The following is a 27,702-nucleotide window of genomic DNA, read 5'->3' on the forward strand; positions in this document are numbered from 1 at the left end:
ATGAAGCATAAAATATTAAATGTGCCATAACATTTGCACAGGGCAATTTTTATGTTGTATTTTTCCCCCAGTATGTTACATTCAGCAAATAAACCATAATGTGCAAATATGTGTTCTCTGTAGATGATGTGTTTACAAAAATCAACAAAATGTTATTTGATCCAGGGCACCAAAATGTTTGCATATAACTGCAAATGTATTAGTTTTTGTGGCATCACAAAAAGACTGAATACAAAACTTGCTTTTTTGCAGATTAGTTTCAATGTATGAAATGTATGGATGGGAAGTAAAGAGTATGTTTTGGTGTAGACAGAGTTTACATACAACATCAAACTCTCTTTCCACCACATGGGTCCTTTAATAAGTGTGTTTACTTCATATACTTTTTTAGTGTTTTGTGAAACTACAGTGAAGTCTTGAACCCTCAAGATTTGCTCTTTATTTCTACACATTATAACACACAATGTTTCCACCAAACAGTGTTTCTATCTATACAGACACATGGTAATCAGTTTGAAGTGAAGAAATACATGCTAAAGCCATTTCCTTAGTTATTTGTGGTAGCTGTGTGATGGTTGAGGCTCAGTGTACCACAGAGTTGCCTCTTACATCAGACCTCATCATCTGTCTTGGTTCCTTTTTCCAGATGAGGCCAGAATAAAGAAGCCACCACCAAAAACGCCTCCTAAACAAGGTAACAGCATCCTGTTCAGAAAAGGAGAGATCTGACTGTCTTTATCTTTTTCTCTTCAAATCTATTTGGTCCTTTTGATATTAAATGTGGCCAAGCATGCCTGTGAAGTGAGTTCAGTAAGGTTAGTCATGCCTTAATAAGGCTTTGTCTCCTTCTTTGGCCTACAGCACATTATCTGTCCTGGGAGTTCTGGAGTTATCCAAGCTTTGTTTACCTCATAACACACTTGGCCTCTGAGAGCATGTACTTACATTAGGATATGCATTCAGTCAGACTGGCACCAGCTGTTGCAGGCTCTTTGTGTGCGCATGAGTGTTTGTGTGGGCAGTGGATGTGCACGTGCTTATGTGTGTGTTTCAGGTGTTCCACCTCAGATCCTGCAGTTTCCTGATGATATGAAGATCCTGGCAGGAGAGCGGGTTAATCTCCTCTGCAAGTTCACTGGAACTCCACCCATCAACTGCACCTGGCTCAAGTTCCGCAAACCAGTAAGCACTTCACCCATCTGTCTGCTATCGATCATCAACCCACCTGGCTAGCTGAAATAACTAGTATCCCCTTAATATCTAAACAAATTGTATCCACTTAATAGCTAACTGAAGTGTTCACTTCAGCAGAAATTTCTAATGGAATACAGTACTATGCAAAGGTAAGAGACCACAATTTGTTTATCTAATTTCCAGTAAAAACAGAAAATAAGTACAAATTATTACTTTTTCAGGACATATTTCTGAAGAAATTAGATATTAGATTAGATATATATGTTAATGTACTTGTATAAGGAAGGGGAAAGTCAAAAGAAAATAATTAAAAGAACAGGAGCTTCCAAAACTGGAGTTCAAACAACCATGCACGGTCATGGTAGACCACCAAAACTGTCAACATCAGATAAAGAGTACTTAAAGCTTTCATTTTTGTAAGATGGAGATGAGAAAATCAAGCTCCAAGCTCCAGGTGTTTCTGTCCATCTTTCCACTCTAAGAAGAAAAGAAAGTACTATGGGTCTGAAAGGAAATAGACAAAAAAAGGAAATTTGCAATAGAACACCAAAACTGGATAGGTGTGATATGAAATAAGGTTTTGTGGACTTGAGTCTAAATTTGTAATTTGCATTACTTTGATCGTGAGAAGCAGAAAATGCAACCAACTTGAACTTTGGACTGAACTTTGGCGATATGGAAAATAAATAGGTTTTTGAGGCTCCTGAGCTCCTATATGAGGAGCTGATTTGCAAAAAACGATAAATGCCATCCTTTAAAAAACGAGTGGCATAAGGCATTCTGAACCCTAAATACGTTTCGTCACAAAAGTTGTAATTATCCACTGTCAAGGCGTTGCAAGTTCATGTTTTACAACAGAAACAGTCAAACGTCAGCGCTGTTTTTGAGCAGAACTCAATAAATCCGATTTAGCGAATCAGCGTGCAGTATTCAGGTCGGGTGACAAACTTTTAAGGCAGAATCTTAAACGGCTCCCTTCTCCCTACAAAGTGCACTATGTAGGTCTTAAAGTAATGTCTGCAGCATCTACACAGTGCACAATGCAGAACCACTTTGGATTCAGTCCTGTGTGTACAATTCATATTGGACATGAAGTGCAATATTTGGGTATGAAGGCCAAAATTTCATTATTCACACAGTGCTGCATATACGTACCACTGAGCCAACTGAGATTTAGCCTTATGATTTTCAAAGGTATGATCTTACAGTTGCTTAATATTTACCATTAATGGGTTGTTTTTATTGCAATTTTCAGCTCTTTACCTGTTTGATTTATGTTAAAGAATGTTAAATATTGCACTTAATAGAACCTTGTATGCATAATTCTCAACCATGAACGGAACGTTGGAGTTATCTGCTTTGACCAAAAAAAAAAAAAAAGTAAATAAATATAATAATAAAAAACATCTTTAATAAAGTTTAATTTTAGAAGTTAATTGCATTTTGTTATTTCAATTGAAACAAGCCAACCACACATCAGAAAAAAAATATTTATGAAAATGCATTAAAATTGAAATCTGTTTTTGCAAATGAACACACGTTTTCTGTTTTTCTTTCTCATGATAAAAAGTAAAGAACATATACATAATTGCAGTTTTTACTGGAAATGAAATAGCATTGGATGCACAGGTGTCTACAAACTTTGGGACACACTTAAATAGTGTTAAACTATAAAATAGTTTTATACCATTTGAGAATCCAAACCTAGAGCTTGTTTATGCAGTGCTGTAGGCTCTCATAGTAGCAGCACCTTTTTCTGTACACTTAACCTTGAAATGAGCGCTCATTTCTTTCTTCATAGATTCAAGAGGGGAAAAGCGACCTCACCATTGAGAGCACAGATTCCAGCAGTCAACTTACCATAGAAAGTGGCCAGCAGGAGCACTGTGGCTGTTATACCATTGAGATCAGGAACAACTATGGCATGAGGCAAGCGGCCCTCAACCTCACTATCGTGGGTAAGACTCCATCTCCCTGCACCCGTCGCCACTTTGGGTCACACTGACTCCAGGTGTCACAGACACTTGAGTTATTATGCATTAGCAGAGCCGGTTACACAGCTGAAACCAACCTTGTCTCTATGCCCACAATAACAAAACTGTGAAAGGCCTGGATTGTACCACTTTATTATGGATTCGTAAGTGTAGTCCATTCTGTTCTTCACAGTTCATTAAATACTGACTAATGCGAGCATAACTTCTCTAGGAAAGTATATTATACAACTGCTTCAAAAAGATATGTTTATGCCAAAAGATAAGCACCTCACTGCATTGAGAAATTTGGCCCAGGACCCAAAATCCAAATAAAGTTTGGATTTAAAAGGCAGCTTCGAAAAAAGCTTCTCCATTCAGAGTAAACTGTGTGTGCCACATCATCATTTTGTTCAATGTAACAAGCAGTTCGCTTTTTGCTGGAGTTCCTGTCTACCAGTTCAACAGCCACATTCTTATTCACACAGCTGTTATACACAAACATCCATTACACTGAAAAAAACTAAAATAGCCAACTGGCAAAGACTACTTGGCGTAAACTGTAGCTTGAACTGCTGAACTGTTGACCAAATTCAGAACAGAACAGGCCTTTTTTTTTTTCACCGCTGTCTCAGAGACATCAAAAAGCAAAATGTGAAGTCATTTGTGAATCGTCAGGGAGATGCAACAGGGTCCTCTGGCTAGTGTTGTTTTTCAAGTTTGGGACCCTGTCCAGTTTCTAATCCACATCCTCAGCATCTGTTTCACACAAGCAGACACAATAACATTTCTCTGTACTGTCAATATTTGCATAGCAGAACATAGCATGCCAATCATAGTGCCACTCAGTCTTAGTAGTGGGTTGCAACTTCACACTGATGTCTTGCCTGCTATAGCTGAAGCTTCAGCAAGAATATTAGAAACTGACAATCATTTCAACTGTCTTTCTGACACTTATACACTCTAGGTCCAAAGGTTTGTAGACACCTTCCCATCCATTTTTTCCACAATATAGGATATTAATAGAGAGTTTGTTCCCCCGTGGCTGCAGTAACAGTGTCTGGGAAGACCACACTAGGGGCTGAAACATTGCTGTAAGGCTTAGATTGCATTCAGACATAAGATCATTAGTGAGCTCAGGTAGTGATTCTGGAACAAAAACAGCTCTCCAGCTCATCCCAAAGGTACTCAAAGGAGCTCCATCACTTCATTGAACACAGTTCTACTGCTCCATAGCCCAGTACTAGGGGGGCTTTATACCTCTCTAGCGGACTTTTTGCATTGGGCACGGCGACCTTAGGTTCATGTGCAGCTGCTCCAGAGCATTCCATTCCATCCAGTGCTTTTCTATAGAATTTATACATGTGTGCATGCAATCGAATGACTGTGTTAACAATTGGTCAGTTACCTGGCTGAATTCACTAATTACAAAGGGTGTCTGGACACTTTTGCACATAGTGGATTTTCCCCACATGGGGTCTGTAAGTACTCTGTAGGAGATTCTGCACTCAGCAGTTTTGGTGTTCATAAGACACTCCATTTTAACTGTGACTTCTCAACTTTACATTCCAGACAAACCTGACCCTCCTGCACGCATCCCAGCTGCCACAGACATCCGCAAATCCAGCCTGACTCTCTCCTGGTACGGGCCCACGTATGATGGTGGAAGTGCGGTCCAGTCTTATAACCTGGAGATTTGGAACTCAGTGGATAAGCAATGGAAGGAGCTGGTGTCCTGCAACAGCACCTCCTACAACGTTCAGAACCTACTACCTGACCAGCAGTACAAGTTCCGTGTGAGAGCCGTGAATATCTATGGTGTTGGGGAGCCCAGTGCTGAGTCTGTGCCTGTGGAAGTGGGGTTGGAAGAAGATGGTGAGCTCCATCTAGTGGGCATTCCAATTTTTTCAGTTTAATTTGACTGAAATCCCTTGGCTTGCTCTACAGGGTGTAAATCTCAATGGCTTAAATTGATTGCAGTTTTGTCCTAGCAATTGAAGTGTCAAATCTCTCCACAGATTAATTAAGATGACTTTGGTACAGTAAAGAATTAGTTTTAAAAATGCACTGAACATTCACAAATTTTGTTGTTGAAGTAGGATGAAAAGGTTTGATTTTTATGTATTTTATATTATATATATATAAGAACATTATATATAACACAACATAATATTCTAACACAATTCATCAGTGCATTTCTACACTCCTGCTTGCCCTGTAATGATTATTAACATTCTGTTTCATTCTGTTCAACAGAAAATAAAGAAGATGAGATTGAGCCTTCAGATGATGGTATGCTGCTTTATCAGTGACCTTTTGACTTTGGATCTGTTCTAGTGAAATTGCTTATTTTGAAGGGATATTTTAAATGAGAATTGCTCTCAATGATTTTGCCACTGTAGAATATGTAAGTGATGAATGTGTTCAAGACCCTTCCCCATGTAAATACCTACTTTTATAATGGCAGAATCCGAGAAGGTGCCTGAATACAGAGATGTGACCATCAGAGCAGATGTAAAGGTTAAAGACCTCTATGATGTGGAAGAGAGGCTGGGATCGTGAGTTTCTTAAGCACTCTTTGCTTTGGATTTATTAATTTGAACAAGGATTCAAAGCTTCACAGATACAATTACAATTCCAGTGTCTTGTTCTATTGTTTTATGTCTGAAAAAGCGCATAAGCCTTGTAGATATTTAACAAGGGTTTTTGTCTTTGTCACAGGGGTAAATTTGGAACGGTGTTCAAACTGATTGAGAAATCAACCAAGAAGGTCTGGGCTGGGAAATTTATAAAAGCATATTCTGCAAAAGAGAAAGAAAATGTCAGGCAAGAAATTGGAATCATGAACGACCTGCATCATCCAAAGCTCGTGCAGTGTGTTGATGCCTTTGAGGGAAAATCAGACATTGTCATGGTGCTGGAAATGTGAGTATTCTTTTTTTCAGTCATACTTGGATAATCCTGGGATTGTTCTTTAATCATCAAATTAACAGATTACATTATTACCATAAATTAAAATGAATGCACTCATTAAACGGCTCATATCAGGGAAAAACTAATTGTCTTCGCTTTTCAAAATAAGTGTTTGATGTAATACAGGAACATTGTTAAAGCTTTAAAATGTTTGAATTAATTATTTTTGTGATGCCATGGAAACTAACACACGTCCACCTATTCAGCCTACACCTGTTCAGCTGCGCCCATTCACACTGAATTTATAAGAGTGATTTGACTGAGGCAAAAACAGTGCATCCAACCAGAACAGAGCTCATTTACATATATCAATCTTAAAGTCATAGTGGTAAAGACAGCCTGTTTAATTCTAAGGGATAAAGAGAGGCTTTTAAATGGCCATGTAAAATTAATTAGGACTGTTTTTGGTACATAAACTCCCACAAATATCATGAGTGGACCTGTGCAAGACAAATGTAGGATATGGGTCTTTTAAATATCCTTACAGACTAATCTGGACAGAGAGCTTGAAGGAAAATTTACAAGGTTAAATCTTATAGCACTTTGATTTGTTGACCAGGATGACTTATTGGTCTGTAACAATGAGAATCTTCCTTTTGGGCACCTTAATAATTATGGTGTAATGGAGCTTGTTCACTTAAGCTCCTTAATATGAACAGAAATGTTGATCTATGTGTTTGATGGTAAATAGAAAAGAAGCTGCTCAGACTAAGAATCTGAGCTTGTCTGTTTCCTCTGCATCCTATTTAAGTGCAGTCAGAATGTAGATGAACTCACCACTTAACCACTTAACTCCTCTTCTTGTATGTCCACATTTAACAATGCTGTCAGTGTTTATACTTACAGATGTTCTAAAGAAGAACTGAACACCATAAACTTTTTCATAACTCAAGGTCAACACCAGTTTAAAAAACTGAAATGTTATTTTATGTATGTTTCCTCTCAGTTCCTGAAAGATGTGTCATTATTACAGGGTACACTGACACCGAAGTCTAAACTTTTAGGCTGTGTCCTTTAGCTTTTGATAATTAAGCGACAGTCTAATATCTCCTGTGCTATGAATCAGTCTGGATTGCATGTTTTGCAGGATTTCTGGTGGGGAGCTGTTTGAGAGGATCATTGATGAAGATTTTGAGCTGACAGAGAGAGAGGTTATTAAATACATGCTGCAGATTGTGGATGGGGTCAGTTTCATTCATAAGAAAGGCATCGTTCACCTGGACCTCAAACCAGAGAACATCATGTGTGTCAACAAAACAGGGAGCAAAATCAAACTCATCGACTTTGGACTTGCTCGCAGATTAGGTATCTTCTGCAGTTATAAGAGACTGTATGAATATATTAATACATTCAGCATGTTTTACAAGCCAAATGATTATGTACACATTCTACACAAAATCCAATAAAAGTAAAGAATATCATACACTGTGTTAGAAATGCCTACCTTGTACTTACACTCATTGACCACCTTCTTTATATAATACTGTGCAAAATTCTGAAACTGTATTTTATTTATTTAGTTTACAGTCAAAACAACCATTAAGTACTGGTAAGCTATGCATTTATCAGCATGAAGAAGAAAGCAGAAAACAGACATCTGCAGGGGAATGTTTCTAAAGTTCAGTCTTAGAAGTTGCACTTTCTGCTTCTCACAACCCAGTAATCCCAAACATGTTCAGTGTTGTTGACATCTGGACTCTCAGGCGGTCAGTCTATTGTTCTAAGAACACCAGCAGCTTATTTGTGTTATTTGCATTTTTTCCATTCTGTGTATTTTCTTTCCTCAGTAACAGCTTGTTGACAGCTACAAATCTTTTCATAGTGCTGAGTTGTATTTTCACAGTGGAAGAATGGACAGACATACCTGTAGACCTTTTCAGATCTGACCCAAATGTAGACCTTAATTTTCTCTTATTTTTCAAAGATGAAATCTTTAAGTCCTTTTACTTGGTGGTGACAGCTTTGGTGGGCTACCAGGTCTTTCAAAAGTCCCATTTTCTCAGTATCTTTTAATCATTTTGAACTCCACGTTTGGAAACTCACCTATTTTTCTTTGACTTTCCCTTTCCTTATGCAAATGCATTATCTTAAATCTAATCTCCTCAGAAATATTTACTGAATAATGAATAGCTGGAACTTAACGGCTGTTTTGACTGGAAATAAATGATCCCTGACTTTTGCACAGTTATTAGGCCCACTATACAGCTGTACAATTTACAAATGGTTTCAAGGTGAAGGTAGGGTTACATCAGGGATCAGCTTTGAGCCCCTTCTTGTTTGCAATGGTGATGGAAAGGTTGACAGATGAGGTCAGGCAGGAGGCTCCATGGACCATGATGTTTGCAGATGACACTGTGGTGAGAGTAGAGAGCAGGTGGAAGAGAATCTGGAGAGGTGGAGGTTTGCACTGGAGAGGAAAGGAATGAAGGTCAGTAGAGACAAGACGGAATACATGCGTATGAATGAGAGGGAGGCAGGTGGAAAGGTGAAGATGCAAGGAGTAGAGGTCGTAAAGGTGGAGGACTTCAAATATCTTGGGTCAACCATCCAGAGCAATGGACAGTGTAGAAAAGAGGTGAAGAAGAGGGTGCAGGCAGGATGGAGTGGGTGGAGATGGGTGTCAGGGCTGATGTGTGACAGAAGGATAGCAGCAAGAGTGAAAGGGAAGGTTTAAAAGACAGTAGTGCGTCCTGCTATGATGTATGGTTTGGAGACTGTGGCCCTGTCTAAAAGACAGGAGGCTGAGCTGGAGGTGGCGGAGATGAAGATGCTGAGATTTTCGTTGGGAGTGACAAGGCTGGACAAGATTAGAAATGAGCAGATCAGAGGGATACAGTTTGGAGATAAAGCCAGAGAGGCCAGGTTGAGATAGTTTGGACATGTGTTGAGGAGGAATAGTGGATATATTGGTCAAAGAATGTTGGAGATGGAGCTGCCGGGTAGAAGGAGAAGAGGTAGATCTCAGAGAAGGTTTATGGATGTAGTGAAGGTGGACATGGAGATAGTTGGCGTAAAAGTAGAGGAGGCAGTGGATAGGGCAAGATGGAGGCAGATGATCCACTGTGGCGACCCCTAAAGGGAGCAGCCGAAAGAAGAAGATATAGCTGTACAATTACAGACTGTAGCCCAACTGTTCTCTTGCACAATTTGTTGCCCTCTATCCCGTTCAATGTTGGTCAGTTTCTGACCTCCGGACCACTGCTAAACAGGTACTATTTGAACCACTATCAGCACAGCAAGCATTGACACTGATATGGTCGTGGCATGTTGGTGTTTGACACTGGTTTGAGTTAATCGGGCGCAGTAGCATATCACATTGATGGGCTGAAAAAAATGTAAAAAGATCTTGCCATGAGAAACTGACTGTTTCAATGAAGGGCTAGGGGAAGCCTACCAACTGTGCATAAACAGATGGATTAAAGTCTCATACCATACACGGACAAGGTAGACCTATGGGGAAGTGTTTCTAATAAAGTGACCAGTAGGTTTAGTTTGTTGAATTAAACTTTAAAACACCCATAGAAACCTGTTTTCAGCCATTACATTACTTTATGTCTACTTGATATTTAGTGCTAACGAGTGCATAGCATCAAGAATGCTATACGTTATGTGCACTGATAACTATCCATCGTCATAGCTTTCTGCAAGCCATGCTTAAATGTAATTCTCTCTTAAATGACAGAAAACGCAGGTTCACTGAAGGTCCTGTTCGGCACTCCAGAGTTTGTTGCTCCAGAGGTGATCAACTATGAAGCAATCAGTTACCCTACAGACATGTGGAGCATAGGTGTCATCTGCTATATTCTGTACGTAACTCATTTTATTTCTTTCTGGCTTGTTTACTTGTAATATAATGACTATAGTGGCCCAAAAAATGATCTGGACACTTTAACCATTGGTAAATGTTAATGAAATTCTAAAGGATACTTCATAAAATGTTTAACAAAATGGCATTTGTTCAGAGAAAAACTAGAGTGCACTAAGAGCACTGTAAAGCAGAGGTGGAAACTTCCAAGTGGGGCATTTTCTCACAAAGGTATTGATGAGCTTATGCTCACTGATGGGATCATGACCTCAGAAGTGCAGAAGGCGTTTTGCATACAAACTTGCAGACGTGTAAAAACAGGAATTACTTAAACGATGAATCTAAAACAGACCAGCTACCTGTTAAAAGAGTGCTGTGCCAAAAAGAAAATTACAGTCTTGGAATGATATGTTTAAGATAAATGCCATTTAGTTTGCTAACACAATGAAACAAATACATTTTTAAATATGGCATGTGTCTAAATACTTTTTAGGCCTACTGTATGATTCAAGAGACAAAGTTGCTACTTAGTGTGTCACAGATTTGTGTCTTGGATATTATCAGGAAATCCAGCTGAAATTTTGTCTGGTTTTCCATGTGTTAGAGATTTGTGGTGTGTGCTTTAGAGATGTATGTGTAAGCAGGTGGGAGTCAGACTGAGCTTACATTCACAGCAGTAGGTGGTTGATCTAAGGACAGGCTGTGAGTGTGGAGAGGGAAATATGTGAGGACTCTGGTGCTCCCTTTAATGTTTCTAATACTGAGTTGGAGCTCCTGTGAGCTTTCTTGTGTTTGCAGAAATGTGTGGCTGTGTGGTTGCACAGTGGCCTCTCTCTGATCTCTCACTGATGCTAGTCTGGAGATTCCAGGTTCCAGACAGTCCAGCTCAAGTGGCTTAGCTGTAAAGAGAGGAAAGGCAAAGTCACTGTCTGAAGGTTATGCTTGGAATTATGTTTGGACCTAGTGGCCTGAAAATATTAACGCTATTGTGCTGGTTTCTTAAATTAGCCTTTAAAACTCCAAATGGCAACAGATGACACAAATACACTGCCTGATAAAAGTTAGATCTTTTCAAACTGCTTTTAATCCAAATGAAGATGTTTTCAGAGTTGACTGGCAATAACTTAACATATTATTATATTAAAGACTAAGCAAGTTTATTCTGAGGAATATTTAAGGCAACATTTGTGACAGTGCTACCTTGGGAATAACTCCATAAGTCATGCATTTTATCCCCTTGTTGTGATGTCAGCACTCAGTAGTGCTCAAACCTTTTGAGGTGTTTAAATTCAAGGCCAAAGATCAAATCATTATTTAAGCAAAACCTGATCTTCATACCAAGGAAAGGTTTTCGTGCCAATTAAAAAAAGTCTCTTTAATAGAAATCAGATCTAGCATAATACTTTAGGTACAATTTGTATGTAAAGTATTATGGTACATCTGGCTTACATTAAAGGGGAATTCCACTGATTTTTCAAATTTCAATTAAGATGTAAACAAAGTTGTTCAGAGTGGTCTGATGTGAAATGTTGTGTTCTAGGGGAACTTACTGAGTGAGAAATCATGTCAGTGGTGGTGAGAACAGAAGTTGTTAGTTAATTTATAATGCATCATTTCACATTAAACACTATGGGCTTAATTCTCCTTTAAACCTTTAACCAAATCTTTGCATCTATTTCTCCCTTATTTACTTGAAAACTAACAGCAAGAAAAGAGAAAATTCACATTTCAAAAGAAAACAAGGTGTCCCCAAACTTTTGACAGTACTTCCAGTTGCTGGGTACATTTAAAGGCTTGTAATGTAATTGATTAAATCAAGGTGATGAAGGTGATGAAGTGATCGACTTGCTCAGAGTTAAACAAAAGTATTTACTTGTGGCTACAACTCTCAGCACAGAGACACTGCAGAATGATGGAATTACACGGTGACCACAGCTAGATGCTGAACGGCTGTTACACAGATCAAACTTAGGGCTGCTGTTTGCTCTCAAATTGCCTCGCCGTTTCACACAGCCCCTCTTTCTATGCGCTTCCGCTGCCATTCTTTCTGTCTCTTTGATATTTGTCTACTGTCTTGTCTCTTATTTTGTCTCTCTTTTGCTCTGTCTCCCTGCAGTGTGAGTGGTTTGTCTCCGTTCATGGGGGACAATGATAACGAGACGCTGGCTAATGTTACCTCGGCAACCTGGGACTTTGAGGATGAGGCATTTGATGAAATTTCAGATGAGGCTAAAGACTTCATCAGCAATCTGCTGAAGAAAGACAAGTCGTGAGTTCTGTATCACTACTATGTGTTTGTTACTCTAGGTAAGGAAAAGTGGTCGAGAAATAATAATAATAGTAATAATATAGAAATTAAATGGCATTTCTTTCATTATGGCCAAATACTACATAACCATAATAATAATAACGGTTTTAGTATGTTCTCTCAAGTGCTTTAGAGTCTTCATTCAGCTGCATGGCTCTTGAACTCAAACACTTCCATTCAATAGCAGTGGAGTAATTCACACATTTTAAGCAGTTTTGAATAACCAGGGGCTTGGATTGTTTTTACATTGAGTCACAGCAAATGGTTTTGATCAGTTAAAACAAGTGTTTTCACTCTAAAAAGCTGATGATTAACTGCCAGGTGCTGATTAACTGCCTCAGTGAATGCTTAAGACTCCAGTTAGAGCTAAATGGATTAATTAATTTGCCCTCACACTTCTCAAAGTGGCAGTGTGGTATTTTTTGATTGTCTTTACATACAAATGTCAGAGTTACCATTTTCAATGAAACCCATTTTGCAGTACACACATGAAAAAAAAAAATTGCAATTTGATTCTAATACAAGTTTTGATTCTATAACAAGTCAGAAACATGCAATATCCAGAATGCAACATAATTTGAAGTGGTGATCAATATTGAGGCAGATTTACTTGTTACTTGTTACCAAATGACTAAGTAGATATCTTAAATGACTAAAGTAGATATTGTTTTTTTTCTTTATCAGTTACCAACTTTTTGAGGTTCCCCTAAGACTTGAAATGTTGAATAAAGCATCAAAATACACTATATGTCCAAAGGTTTGTAGACTCCTTTTCTTATTAGTGAATTCAGCTGCATTAAGCTGCACTCACTGCTGACCCAGGAATAGGCTGATGTAGGCTAGAGGGGTATGAAGCCTTCCAGCACTGAGCTGAGTGGAACTACATTCTCTACAGTGATGGAGCATCAGTCAGCAACTTTGGGATGAGTTGGAGTGGCATTTGTGATCCAGAACTTATTATCTAACATCAGTACCTGATCTCTCTAGTGGTCCCACTGCTGAATGCAATCAAATCCTAACAGAAATGTTCCAACATTTAGTGTAAAGCCTTTCTTGAGTAGTAGTGACAGTTAGGGCAGCAGAGGGGGAAATCTTCTTCTTAATATTATTGATTTTGGAAGTAACACTGGATGAGCAGGTGTCCACAAATTTTGACCATATATTTGTCCTTTTAGTGTCTCATTTACAATATTTCAAAATACACGGTGTAAATTAATTCTGACAACTATGAAAATTTAAAAACTTCAGAGGGTAACTTGGTTATGAATGAATCAGCCATTTCAATATGTGGTGGTGAAAATTTGATCAGTTATTAAAACTAAAACAGACTCTCAGTGTGTGAGCTCTCAGTGTGTGAAATTCTGTGGATGTGTTTGCTACAGTGCTCGTCTGACCTGTGAGCAGTGCTTTCAGCACCCCTGGCTTAAACAGGACACCAAGAACATGGAGGCCAAGAAGCTCTCCAAGGAGAGGATGAAGAAGTACATCCTGAGGAGGAAGTGGCAGGTGAGCAGAGACAGCACCACACTGGAAGCCCACCCAGGCTTCGGCCTCGGCAGAAAGGAATGATAAATGGGGTGCAAGCTTCATCAGTGATGTGGCAGGGTTTTGCCAGCAGGGAAGGGAGTGTCATTATTCATAACTCTAATGCAGTGGTCTCATATTGGATGCCTGGACCTCCTCCTGCAGCCCTGTTCACATTGTGTCCACTCTTTCACCCCTGCTGCTTTTCTGCTTGTGGTCATCCACAAAATAGCTGATGAAACTAATGATCCTCATATCACAACCATCATTGTTTCCATAACCACTGTTTATGCAAGTTCCTTATTTCTAACAATGCACACACGCTCTTTGAGTGCTAATAGTTCCCGCTTGTTTGAGAAACTTCAGCCTGATAAACTTAGTGTGTTACAATCCAGAATATCAAAAATACATGACGAAACAGATGGACAGGGCATCTGATCTGCATTATTAACCTAGACCAACTGAACCCTATCACAACCAACCAGTTCAAAAACACAATCAGCACAGTATTCAGTAAGTACCCCTACAGATAAATCTTCAAAAATAAGATAATCAATAAGTGCATAAGACAATATATGCAGACTTTTGGCCAAAGCTAAAAGACAGTATCATCCAGGATATTCAAAATACATATAACAGTAAGAAACTTGCATGAAAAATGTGTTACATGAAAAATAATGATAAGAAGAAGAAGAATGTGAGAACTGGCCAGCGTATCATACAAACAGCTAGTAGAAAATATATTTCAATACGATTAGATCTTCTTTATTTACTCCTGGCAACTGGTAGGGAGTCTTCAAGTGCGCATAATGGATAAAACACCCCTAAACATCCCTTTATTTATCTCCAGCAATACATGCTTTTCTGCAGGCTTTGAAGATTGTTGTTGGTGCTAATCTATAGACATTGATTTAGACTCCTAGTGTCAGTAAGAATCTACAAATATGTCCTTAACATGTACATTAATCATCTCTACAGAAAACGGGTCATGCGGTGCGTGCAATAGGCAGACTCTCATCCATGGCTATGATGGCTGGTGTCCATGCCAAGAAGGGCTCCCCTACAGAAGGTACCATGGCAACAGCTTTTCTTCCCCATGCAGACTCTCTCAACCATTGCTGTGTTTTATTAATGCCAGCTGCTGAACTCCTGACCCTGTCTGGTTAATGCCCACAGAGATGGGCACTGGTTCGTCATTAATGGATGTCCAAAATGTTAATTAGTTCATCGAAGCCTAGAGAAGTGATGTCATTAATGTGGAAAAATGTAATAAATATTTTCTTCTGGAATGTCAATTTGACCATGTAATTTCTTAATGTCCCGTAATTGAAAGTTGCACAATGACACAGCTGACTAATATACTCTTCACAGTGTCATTTAACACTGACATTACTGTTCTGACTGCAATTTTTTATTATCTGTGTTTAATTCAGGCCTTCCTGGTCTTTGCTTTTCATAATAATATTATTTATGATATTTCTCATCATGTTGCATGGCTTGTGTTGATGCAGGTGAATACCAGTTCCCAGAGGAGAGTGAGGAGAGGAGCCCGATGAAGCCCACATTCACTTCAGTGATTAAGGACGTGGAGGTGGTGGAGGGCAGTGCTGCACGCTTCGACTGCAAGATTGAGGGTACTGGATCATAGACTGTAGCAATTCACCAAGCATGTCTGCTTATCTTGGTCTTAGCTGATACTCACAGCACTGCGCAAAGGTCTTAGGGCATATGAGAAAATGACATAAAGCCATTTATTGGGGCAGAAAATTTTATTAACACTAATATTAGAATAAAGACAATCAATACATTGTCATTTTATGTGTCAGTGTGTTAGCTTAACCATTTCCACACCTCGCCTTGAGTAAGTGCAGTATTGTCAGTTACCATCTGAAACATAATTCAGCTAATTAATTCTTCATTGAATTAAAGCTGCACTATTTAAATTCTTTTGATTGAAAGAAGTAGCGTTGCTCAGCAGAAGAAAAAAACACAAAAATGTGTGTGTGTGTGTATTGCAAGTCACCCTGTAACAGTTTTTTTTTTTTTAACTATAATGCACGTCTTTACATATTAATGCCACACGCAGTCTAAAAAAAAGATCTGGCTCAATGTTTAGGTCTCAAATGCAAAACCAGCTTCATGCTGATGAAGATATGATGACCGTAGTAGATAAACCACTTACATCCTCTGAAAGCATGTTCATCACAAACGTCCCAAAGTTACATAGTGCAGCTTTCAATCAGGTGTGCTGCTCATGGAATTGAACTCCATGCAGTGGCTAGAGAGCACAGAAAATCAGGAATCAAGCTTGCCTTCTTCTAACAAATATATGATTAACTTTTTAAAACAAGAAAATCTTGTAATTTTTTGTTTTTCTTGTTACTGTTTTTTAGTTCTTTTGACTTATTCTGGTGTTATACAGAGTTTTTACAGGCAAAAACACACGACTGAGTTAAATAGTTTAAATATTTTTTCTGCTGCTAAGATTTTTACACAGTATTGTATGTTTCAATAGCCAATATCATAACTGTAAATCCATATATTTAGGGTTTGAGCATGACACAGCTGTTCCCTTATTTGAGAACAAAAACTATATTGAAAAAAAAAAATCCTGTGGTGATTAGGTTTCAAACAGATGTTACAATCAAGCTGTTCCTGGTTTGTTCTCAGAGGAAGAGTGTGACATTTAAAAAGTGTAACAGAAAAGATCAGGATTTACAGTGTGTGTGTGTGTTATATATATATCCCTCATATGTAATTTCTATTTATTTATCTGTAAACTTATGTAAACATGTACTTGCGTGTTTATTTACCCTTTAGCTGTCGTGTGTTTACATGTTTATGTTTACCCTCAGATTATCCTGCGATCACGTTGTATTTGTTTACCCCCAGGTTATCCAGACCCTGAGGTGGTGTGGTATAAGGACGATCAGCCCATTAAAGAGACGCGCCATTTTCAGATCGATTACGATGAGGATGGGAATTGCAGCCTGGTCATCTCTGAGGTCAGCGGAGATGATGACGCAAAGTACACTTGCAAGGCGGTCAACAGCCTCGGGGAGGCCATCTGTACGGCTGAACTGATTGTAGAGGTGATGGGAGGAGGGCAGGAGGAAGAGGAAGAGGAGGAATAAGTAGTACAAAATGAATTATATTTCTTGGGGGGTTTTTTTGGATTATGCTTTTTTGTTTCTCTTCTTAGCTTGTTGGTTTTACTCTCACTCACTTGGACTGATGGAGGTAAAGTGAAGATGGGTTTGGATCACTTTTCTACGTTTGCTTTTATTGCACTTTTACTCTTTGTTTCTACTTTATATCATTTTGACAGTGAACACCAGACACAATATCAGGTGTTGAGGTATTTATAAAATTACTTTAATGTTACTCACATTCCAGGTTTCGTGGGATGGAATATATGCAGTATTTAAATACGTTAAGTTTTATTTTGCTTTTTAAACAAACAATCCTGAACTCACAAGTGTGTTTGTGTGCTCAGAGACCAGCATTACTGTGTGTGAGAGAGCTTCTCTATTAGAATGATTGTATGTACTACTATTTAAGCACAGACTTGCTAGCTTTAATGCTTTGATGCATTTGTTTGGAGACGTTGCCACTCACTCATCACCATCTTTCAGAATAACAGCACTTACAGGAAGTTAAATTTGTATGTTTTACGTTACATATGTATGTAGATTATGTTTGCTTAATTTTTATATGTACTAGTTTGACAAAGTGTAGATTACATTGTATTGAGAACACTACAACTGTAGTAACTCACTGTTATAGAATAAATTTTTACCACAAATAACCGTTTCTAGTTTGTATTGTTTTGAAAAATCAGTGGAAGCAATCTCGGGATGTGTAGCGGGTTAGCAGAATAGACCAAAAGTCACGTCCACTAGATGTTGCTATTGCTTCATGATGTCCTGTGCAAAATTCCCACCCACTAGAGCGGAGAACAGGACCCTCCCATGACCAAATTCATCCACAAGGACTTTTTTCTGAACTGTTTTAAAGTAATATAACAGCAGAATTCAAATAACAAACACAGTTGGTCCACAACATGCTCATGGAATTCCCTATGAGGCCCTTTTATAAATACTTAACTAGGGAAAATGGAAATGAATGTTGTTAAACACTTCATCCTCAAAAACGATAAGCATCTGCTGGTTTGAATGAGGCCCTCTCCTTACTGAGTTCAAGAATGAGCATGGTTTAAGTGTGGGGCATCTCTGGCTCTGACTACAATGTCTCCTCTGTGTGTTCTCTTTCTCTGCTCTCTCGTGAGTGTGCAATCCAAGCCTAAGAACACTGCCTCCTTTGGCTGCGTTGCAGACGAATTTAGCAACATCTGTGAGCTGAAGTCCCTCAGAGATCCCCTGACATAGAGATTTTATTGTTCTAACTTTATTTTTGGCATCTGTCTGGCATTTTACATTTCCTTGTAGTGCACTTAAAATGCAGAGGGTCTCTTTAGGTTACTAAAGTTTCACCAGCTGTAGGCTGTGTTCCTATTGACTGTCACACTTCCTTCCACTCTACAGGGAGTGAAATTACAGAATGTTTACCTGAAATCAAAATTGACCCCTTTACCTTGTTTGTTCATGTCCCTGGTTATATTATGATTTAGCATGACTGATCACACTATACTATTTAAAATACATTTTTTCTGTAGTCTTTGATAGATTTTTGCCAACTTTGGAAACATATTCTAGGTTTTGATTATATAATATCATGTCTCACCTTCCCCTTCTTCCACCCCCAGTTATCACTGAGCAAAAATGCTCCGCTAGCTCAGGGACCCTCCCTAATGGAGTGTTTCACTTGGAAATACATGGGAAGAAAATATTTGATATGGGAAGAAAATACTTGATTTCTGGTCAGGCTTGGTGTGGCCATGTCCTTGGGAAGCAAACCTGTTTATTTTATGTGGACTAAAATTTTAATGTATTGTATTTTTCCTTAAGGTGCCCTTAAAGTGCTGTAGGCTGCATAGGTGGCTAATATGTAAATGAGTTGGATCTTGTGACATCACAGACACAATTCATTCAAAATGGGTTGGTTTTGTAGCTTAGTTTCCATATATGGACTGGGTAGTGATGGGTACCTTTGAAAAACCTTTAACAACATTTCAAAACCCTTTATTTGAAAAATAAAGGTGCTCCATGACCTGGGCCCTTGTATTAAAGTTGTCCTTTTTCTCTGTACCAAGAACTATTGACCCCTCTGGCACATAGGAACCCTGACTCACACGAACACACTCAAACACATCACTAAATTAATCCTTTCACTTCAGATGAATTCAATGCCCCTTTGCCTTCAACACCACAAGCACAGTTCCCATCCAAACTGCAAGAGTGGGAGCTGACAAAAGAATGGGATCTCTTTAAGCTCAGAGTGGACAGATAATTGGAATTTGAAGTTTTGTGTACCCCTGTGGCTCTATAGTGATGCTGGTAGGCGTAACTTATTTACTGCTTTTTAGGGTACGCCTGTACACATGACTACGTGATGTACGCCAGCATGTGAGGCACACATTTCTACAGAAATTATGGCGTAAAACATTTCGGTCCCCAAAGTACAAAGAGTTTGGCTGTCAGTCTTGAGACATTTAAGTGCATGTGTTCAGACTCAGCTGTGAGTTTTGGTTGTTGCCAGCTGAACTCTGATATGGATAACGCCCTGCAAGTTCTGTTAAATTGTCCATCTGGACAAGTAAGAGCACTCCCTACTGATGTCACTGGAGTTTTGGACAAGAGGCCACCTGTGGGTGTCAGTTGAGAAATAAAACATGTTTTGTTGGTTACGTACTAATGAAGCTCTCGCTCCTTTCTGTTTAAGCTGGGATTGTTGATCTTTGAAAAAAGTTAGGCTGTTAGCTAATAACCGGGAAACTTCAAATACCAGCATGCAACAGAAGTGAACACGGTCTCCACAAGTAGGACTTCTGGCACGCCCAAAAGTGGGAGGCCAGCGTGAAAGGGAGTATTGTGTAAGGATGCGGTTGTAAACGGAGCACAGAGTAGAGCGGAGAGGAGAGGAGAGGAGGGAGAATCAAGAAGTGGTCAGCACTGGAAGGAGTAGCCCTCTAGCTGTGCAGACGGGGAACCACCAAGTCTGAATCATGCACATCGTCACCTATCCAGCTCACTGGGAGTGGTGTGGAAATTGTGCAAGATACGGATAAGACACGTTTTTCTTTCACATGCAGATGCTCGGCTGTCGCTGGTATTAAGTTGTTCCCGGATCAGTCCTGGCGGTATAATAATGCTCGAGGAAGAGTCGCTCGGTCGGGTCGATCCAGTCTTACTGTTTTCTTCTAATTGGATTTTTCGTGAAACGGCACGGCAGCAGCAGCAGCAGCAGCAGGGCTAAAGTCTGAGATCCGCAGCAGCCGCAGAGCCAGAAAAGGCAGAAAACGCAGCGATCATAAATCAAGCGGCTCAACGTTTTAAAGTCAGACACAAGAGTGTACAAGTGGCACAACAGCGGACTAAAACATGGGCAACGCGGGGAGTATGGACCAGCACAGTGACATGAGGGGACACGGCATGCCTTTAAAGCTGCCCATGCCGGACCCGGGGGAACTAGAGGAAAAATTCGCCATAGTTTTGGTGAGTAAAGTTCGCTAACTTTTTTAACGCTAGTTTACTCTGGCCGTGTTGGCTCACTGCAGTCCTGCCCGGGTTCATCGCCGTTTTTCTCTGTGGCACATCTCTCTGTCTCGCTGTGGGCTCGGCCAGTGGACACTCGCAGCCTGTCCAGTCACTCCCTCGCTGCCCGCTATTGTGTGGAGTTAATGAGCTAGTAAGCTAACCCGCTAACGTTAGCCCAACTGCCCAGCTGTCGTCGCGAAGAAAAGTTTACAAATCGTACTAGCGATAGTTCACTTAAAGAAAACGCAGGTTTTGTTCGTTATAGCTAAGTCAGCCGTCCATTTCCGAGTTTTGTATTAACTAGGCCGGATAGCTAACTGCCTTTCTTGCCTGACACTTTGATAAATTACGCGAGGGTAATCAGAAAAAGTTTGCTGACATGGACTTAAGTTACAATTGAAGCGCTACCCACCCCCTTTCATTCCTCGCTTTTTTAAAAGGAAAGTCCCACCTTTTTCAAAATGTGTAACTTGAATAATTCAGTGGATACAGACAAAGTGGTTGAGGGTGGTTTGATGTGAAATGCCCCGTTGTAGAGAAACTGAAACGTTAGGTTGTCACAGTCACACTCATTCACAGTGGTGGTGATGGGAACCAGACGTCTGACGCCGTTATTGACACTGGTTCAGAATATGATGCCCGAGACACTGTTTTGGTGCAAGGTTTTAGTTTAAAATGTATTTTCGAATGAAGTTCAGGGTAGAGGGGTACATGCAGGGTGAGGCAAAATGGTACCCAGAGAAAAACTTTGTTGCATTTATTTACCAGTAATTTACCAATATCAACATCACATACAAAGAGTCAAGAAAAAGGAGAAACTCAGACACTCACGTGTTCAGGTTCACTGGGTGATTTGAATACAAATACCTAATTCGGATCGAGATCATTGATCATAAAGGCGAAAAAAAAGCTACCAACTCAGATTTCTTTACAGATCATGATGACAACACTAATAGACATTTTATTTACTATCCAAACTACCAGTGAAACTACACGTGCCTTCTGAGTTTTTATATATAAGGATGATGATGAGGTAAAATAGTCTAAATATAGAAATCAAAGTGTTATTGCACTGTAACACCCTAAAGATTTCTCTCCACCATTGATAGATTTTGAATAGTACATTGTAGCCTAAAGGTTTTCCTCAACACTACCATAAAGCAATGTCTAGGGTAGGATATTCATAAACGTTTCATGTTAAGAAAGCTTTTTCTGATGTGGCTTTTAAAGGCTTTAAACTTTTCAAACTTTTACATCCCAAACAACATATAGTTTTGTTCCACTGATATGAGAGCAAAACAAGGGGAAAGTAAATCTAAGGACTAAAAAGTTAAAATGTGTATGTTTGGTCTAATTAGTTTGGCTGAGCTGTGGTAGCTTTGGAATGAAAACAGCTTCCTGCCTGGATCATGTAGCTAGTGGGAGTCATAGCAATTAATATATGCATGCTACATGATCATAAATATGAGTACATATTCTTGACTTTACTCAGTAGTTCTAGGCTGAGCACCATGAGGGGTTGACTTTGTTGGAATGCCTTAAGCTGAGGGGGGTTGACCCTGCTGTACCCAAAGCAGAACGTGTTTGCTTTCCACACACTGGACGAGGTCTTACTGTTTTCTTTATTACATCCTATTCTATCTCTAAAATACGTTTACTGAAGAATAATCTTGTAAATAGCTTCTGTATCTGGTGCTTCTTTTGATATAGACACCTAATGTTGGAGTGCCATAACATTTCCAGTTGTATTAAGAACTGCCACATGCCCAAGATCTGTAGTTAAATTGGCATCCACATACTCTGCACCTGTGTGTGTGTTTGATTACTGTTCTTCTGTTTTGTGTGTGTTTGTGTGTGTCGGTGGCACAGCCCTGGCTGTCTGCTAGCCCCGGTTTTATGAGGACGTATAAATGTGGGTCAGACATGACCGTCAGACCTAATGCTCCACTAGCTCTAGACTAACTCTCCTCAGCGTGACCTGGGCAACTCCAGTTAACACTCAGACATGCACACACACGCCACTTAGACGATAAAACACTTAAGGTCCCTGATGGCAAAGCAGCCTGGGGCCCAAAAGGTGGAGTGGAAAGTTAAAGCATGCCTGGAGGAAATGGAGTTGGTTCAGTTTAATGTGTCACTGTTTCTCACACAGTGCCTAAGGCTATAGTTAATGTCCCAGCTTGAGCTTACTTTGCTTTCGTTTGTGCTGAGCTTTGTGTCGTCTGTACTGGTATGCTGTGATGATTGCTTTTCACTTTTAGCAAATTTCAGCATTATATTTCATAGATAATGAACATTATATTCATGATGTAATGACCGTAAAGTAGCAGTGTAAGTTGTCGAGTGGCCCTTTCTGTTCTACCCATTTTACATGTATACCAGGACCTGACTGCTAACTGCAGTGCACATCTTTTGCTGAGTGAATTGTTTGGTTTTAAAAACACAGCTCAAAATGAAAAGTAAATAAAACACATTACATTTCTGAAAATGTTGTGTTTATCTGGTTCATTTTTAATGCAGTGTAAGATTACTTGGGTGCAATTTTAAGAGAAAATAATGGAACGAAACGGTCCAGTCGTAACAAACTGTGTCAAATTTGTAAGACATTCTTTTAGAGTAGAGTATCAGTACTCAGTATGCATGGGTTCATTAAAGGACCCATATCCTTTTTTTTTTTCTTTTTTAAAATTTTTTCCCCCATGAGATCCACTTACTGACATTGCTGTTTTTGTTGCTGTGCCTTGAAGACCGATATATGTAGTTGACCTTCGGTCTGTTTGGCCACAGTGTATTGTGCCTTATTCAAAAAGCAGCCTGGGCTGAAACGCTTCTTATAACTTCACCATGAGTGGTCAGGTAAGCTGCTGTAGGCTGAATAGGTGGATATGTGTAAATGTTTTCATGATGTCACAAAACTTTAATAATGGGCTCTTTTTGCTGCTTAGCGTATATATGGACTGTGTAGAATGGTGCATTTTGAATACTTTGTCAGTGTTTACACCTCCTTTATTTCAGAACAGTGAAGCACTGTGAGTTCTCCATGATATGGGCCCTTCAATGCAAATAGAAATATCATCTGATACAGTGATATATTAGGAAAATATTGTGAAATTGAATTTTGTCAGGATAACCCAGCGCTGTATGTACCTCTGCGGAGAACACTCACCCCCTGCCCCATACATTTTTTTAGTCTGTTCTCATAGGGGTCAGTAATGCTTGTCACAGTGTTCCTGTTGTTGTAATTGCTGCATGTCGCGTGCGGATGAATCCCTCTCTGTCCGTCGATCTGACGTCACGACCTTGCTATAGCAGATTGGAGCCTTTATTCCTAATCCCGTCTTCTCCACAATCACCTGCCTGTCGTGATCTGTGGCACACTCAGCACTGATTTATGATGACTGAAGACTGATGCTGTTTTAAATGCTTCATTGTTTAAAGTTGCTGACACTGCAGTCAGCAGGCCAGCTGTTTAGCATATCTAAAACATCATTAATTGTGCCTGCCAAAATGTGCTGAGCTTCTCTGATACAGAATTCTTAACAAAACAACAAATCTACTGTCACAGTCTAACTCGCTTTGCTCTGTTAGAGTATTTGCTCACGAGACTGTAGCGCATTTCTCTCAGTAGTCTGCAGTGCCATATCAGCGGTTGGCAAGCTGTGACAGTGATGATGTCTTCACTCTTGGCAAGCAGTGATGGAGACATTAGGAGTGTTTGAGAATAGCTCTTAGAGTTATTTACTGCTGTTAAAGCCAAGATGCATGCCAGCTTCTGGCAGGCTGAGGGAATAATTGCCTTATTGATGGTCTGACTCCTCAGCTCTGAAATCAGAGAGCTGCTGTCAGAGGATTATTGATTGAAGTATTGTGCTTTTAAGTACACGAGCATTGTGGATTTTGTGTTGTGGAATATCTGCTTGTAATTGCGTCCTAATCTATTTTGTAAATTAAATTAGCAAACCACAGAATGACTGACTGTGCATAGATTTGTTGAGATGGTTTGGTTTGTTTCAGAAGAATTAAAGGTAAGCCAATGGATATATAAACATTTATGCTGACACCCTTTTGGAAAGCGGTTAGAAATAATACACAAAAGTGAATAATCAAGCCATATTTCCTTAGAAATGAAACGCCTTAATAATAACACATCTATAAACAAAATACAGAAAATGGCTGCTTTTAAGGTAGTATGTACTGAAATACGGTTCCACTGGAGATCTCCAGTGTTTTATTACTGTAAAACGTAAACAGAAGGAAATATTATGAGGACACTATGACATGGCTCTGAGCAAAAAATACAAAAGGGTAACTTGTCTTTTTTCCACAGCCATGTTATTATAAAGGCCTTTTAATTCTGTGATGAATATTCACCTTTTATGCATAAATAATAACTTTTCAGTTGGAGAGTCAAACAATCCTTATAGTTTTTTGAAGTGAGCTGCATTTTGGTTCAGAACAGCAACTGAAATGCTGCAGATATCCAGAGGAACAGTATTTTAGTGCATATTGTCTGGAAAGGCTGAAGTTCACCCTTGGATGATTTTACTGTCCTAACACAGAAAGAGGTCCTTTCATAGTGTAATGTTGCTTGGTTAAAGTAGATTTGACCTGACACTCACAGGAATACAAGGACCTCTCCAACTACGACTGATTCTCAAACCAGACTTATTCATGACGTTCAGTCTTCGCCAAGACAATGCAAGCTATTTCACATGTGACTCTGACCATGAAATGGAAATGTAGTCCTTTGTTTTTTCACCAAGTGAGGGACTTTTCAGCTACGGTGTAGCCTAGTAAAAAAATATACAATGTTAATACTGCATTTCTACTTGTTTTGATTAATCTGCTTTTTTTGTCTGTTCATTTTTGTTTAAGTAAAATAATTTCTTGATTGCTTTCTTTTGAAAAGTGAGATCACATTTATTTATTTATTGATTGATTGTAAAAATGAGTTAGCAAAGCCTGGCATTTAGCCAGATCTTTTGGACGAGAGCATGTCTTCAAGCATCAGTATGGTTGCCATAGTTGCAGGAGCATTGCTGTTAACTGTTTCTCCAGGGAGAAGAATGATAACTTGAGGTTGCAGCGTAGCTTTGAATGAGAGTGTTTTTCACTTTAAAAAGGAAAGGTTTCTGTTGTATGGAGCTCTGTTCCAGTGTTTATCAGGCCCCAAAGGGTAAAAAGGGAAAAAAAACAAGCCCTTGGTTGAAACAGACTACATCTAATGTAGCCAGTTAAATCGAGACTTTTGCTGGGACTTTGTTTCTGTTTTTGCCAAGTGTAATTACATAATTAATTACATAGCTATGTATGAGTTTGCTTTAATTGCAGTACCTGCATTCCATATTGGCAGGCTTAAATCTACACTTTCCATATGTTATGGTTTATTTCGGTGTCAGACCATGGCAAAAACTTGGCTAAACATGCAGAGCAGTGTTTCACATGCTGGTCACATGAGTCGATGCATTAACGTGAACCTGACACATGTCTCTGAAACAGCTTTTCCTCTAACAGTCATGGGTCTCACATGGAAATGTCTTGTATGCTGGGGAAACATGGCTTTCTTATGGGAACAGTCCTAAATTCAGGCATGGCTCTAAACTTGGCTCTGCTGAATACCCTGGCAAATGGAACAGTAGCTTTACGGGGATGTTACGGACCTGCTTTGACTGCCATATGGGAGTTACTGGCTTAGGTTTTGTTATAGCTGTCCCTTCTCAATAGGCAGTCCAGATTACATCTAAGAGGCTTTACTTAAAGGCAGCAAGCAGACCCTGATCTTTTTATTCCTTTTTGTTTTGATTTGACACAAGTTTTTGGATTGTTTGTCTCAGTACTGTGACTCAAGAATATGAGTCTGAATCAGATTAGTGACTTCAGAAATACTGTACTCAATGTTTGATCTGTTCACAATGATTACTGTAATTGTTATACAGTGCACAGAGCAAAAGTGGAGCCATACAGGATAATACACTATATATTCCCATCCTCTGATGATTAGCTGTGTGCAGAGACAGTCCAGACTGCCTCTTTAGTCGTTTATGATTAAAAGCAATCCATTATTTGTGCGCATACGTTTGTTTTTGTTTGCGCTAAATCACATCTGACGAAACAGAGTTGGTTGTCTTTTAAACGGTGTTTCCTCCTGGGAGAGACTCCCAGTGTTTGGTCACACAGAGCCTTCCCCAGCCTTTGTTAGCCACATGCACTGAATTAATCACTGCAGCTACCTTTTCTCTAAAATGCTGCTTGTTTTTCTAGTGTTTGCAGATTTTTCTGTGAGTTCTTCATGCTGTTCAAAATAGACAACCAAATACTGAATTTAACAAAAAAAAGATAACAGATGAAGTAAAGTCACAGACCACTAACTCTCAGTGAAAGGTGATGTATTAAATTTAAATAAAAAAACCAGTGTGGTCAGTTCAGCTTATTTGGAAGTAAATTAGTCTTTGTTATAAATATCTACCTTGTCCTTAAAAAACATTTGTGTGCAAGAGGGATAATGGTGCATTCAGAAGGCTTCAGAAGGTATTATTCATACTAGAAAACACCCACACATCCTCTACTTCTCTCCACAAAAATGGTATTTGTGTTTATGTATCTGAATTAATGCCAAATTTGTATCCAACAGCTGCAGAAAACTAAAACACAAATATAAAAGACTTCAGATAAAAATAAAGTGTGGATGTAGGCTTACTTTTTTAGGTGACAGCACTGGTGTTGCACAAAACATAGCAGCAAGCACAGAAACGTATTATTATGTAAAAATAGCCAGTAAGGGGCATTTGTGTTTTCTGTGTTGTTGGATGGAGGCTACCTCTTCAGCTAAGATGTGCTATCAGAGTTAACCAGTGTCTTGCTGGATGCTGATGAGGATTTGTTGTCTTATTTTCTCCTCAGTGGACAATTTGCCAACATGTTATTTGTCAGAGAAATATATTTTCATTGTTTTCGAGACTTAGTTAACATTAGCTACAGTAGGTAGCGTAGTTAGTGGTCTTCTCATTTTTAACTTATGTTAAACATTTATTATTGTCATATTATCTGCCTTATTAAAGTAAAAGTATTCATTTTTTATATCATGTCCTGTTGCAGATACTTTGAAATGATGGCTGTGTTGGTACTTGGAAACATGAATGTGAGTGGCAGCCTAAGGTCATGAAACTAACTGTAATTGTTGTAGCTTATTATCTGAGCGTTTTCTGATAGTTTTGTAACATTTATGTATTGTTACACTTCTACTGGTAATATATACATTTAAATAGTTTAATT

The 27,702-nt window shown here is 39.1% G+C and overlaps 2 protein-coding genes across 10 annotated transcripts in view; both read left to right on the forward strand.

Annotated features, from left to right (window-relative positions):
- Positions 1-17,582, forward strand: part of mylka (myosin, light chain kinase a) — an 83,400-nt gene extending 65,818 nt beyond the window's left edge. Inside the window, exons 19-32 of one of the 2 annotated variants that reach the window (XM_017692409.2) lie at positions 647-694; positions 1,055-1,182; positions 2,996-3,152; positions 4,737-5,039; positions 5,421-5,456; positions 5,632-5,722; positions 5,886-6,089; positions 7,225-7,442; positions 9,820-9,943; positions 12,059-12,211; positions 13,633-13,756; positions 14,753-14,843; positions 15,286-15,408; positions 16,667-16,908. In XM_017692409.2, coding sequence (XP_017547898.2) covers positions 647-694; positions 1,055-1,182; positions 2,996-3,152; positions 4,737-5,039; positions 5,421-5,456; positions 5,632-5,722; positions 5,886-6,089; positions 7,225-7,442; positions 9,820-9,943; positions 12,059-12,211; positions 13,633-13,756; positions 14,753-14,843; positions 15,286-15,408; positions 16,667-16,908 — 2,042 coding nt within the window. Of the gene's footprint in view, positions 1-646; positions 695-1,054; positions 1,183-2,995; positions 3,153-4,736; positions 5,040-5,420; positions 5,457-5,631; positions 5,723-5,885; positions 6,090-7,224; positions 7,443-9,819; positions 9,944-12,058; positions 12,212-13,632; positions 13,757-14,752; positions 14,844-15,285; positions 15,409-16,666 lie in introns of both variants that reach the window. The other variant, XM_037539491.1, reaches the window with a different exon arrangement.
- A 2,692-nt stretch (positions 17,583-20,274) lies between these two features.
- fmnl2a (formin-like 2a) overlaps positions 20,275-27,702 on the forward strand; it is a 78,923-nt gene continuing 71,495 nt past the window's right edge. For all 8 annotated transcript variants that reach the window (XM_017692410.2, XM_017692414.2, XM_017692416.2 and 5 more), the window contains exon 1: positions 20,275-20,388. In XM_017692410.2, coding sequence (XP_017547899.1) covers positions 20,275-20,388 — 114 coding nt within the window. The remainder of the gene's footprint in view (positions 20,389-27,702) is intronic.

The sequence above is a fragment of the Pygocentrus nattereri genome, chromosome 6 (assembly GCF_015220715.1).
Source record: "Pygocentrus nattereri isolate fPygNat1 chromosome 6, fPygNat1.pri, whole genome shotgun sequence".
NCBI lineage: Eukaryota > Metazoa > Chordata > Actinopteri > Characiformes > Serrasalmidae > Pygocentrus > Pygocentrus nattereri.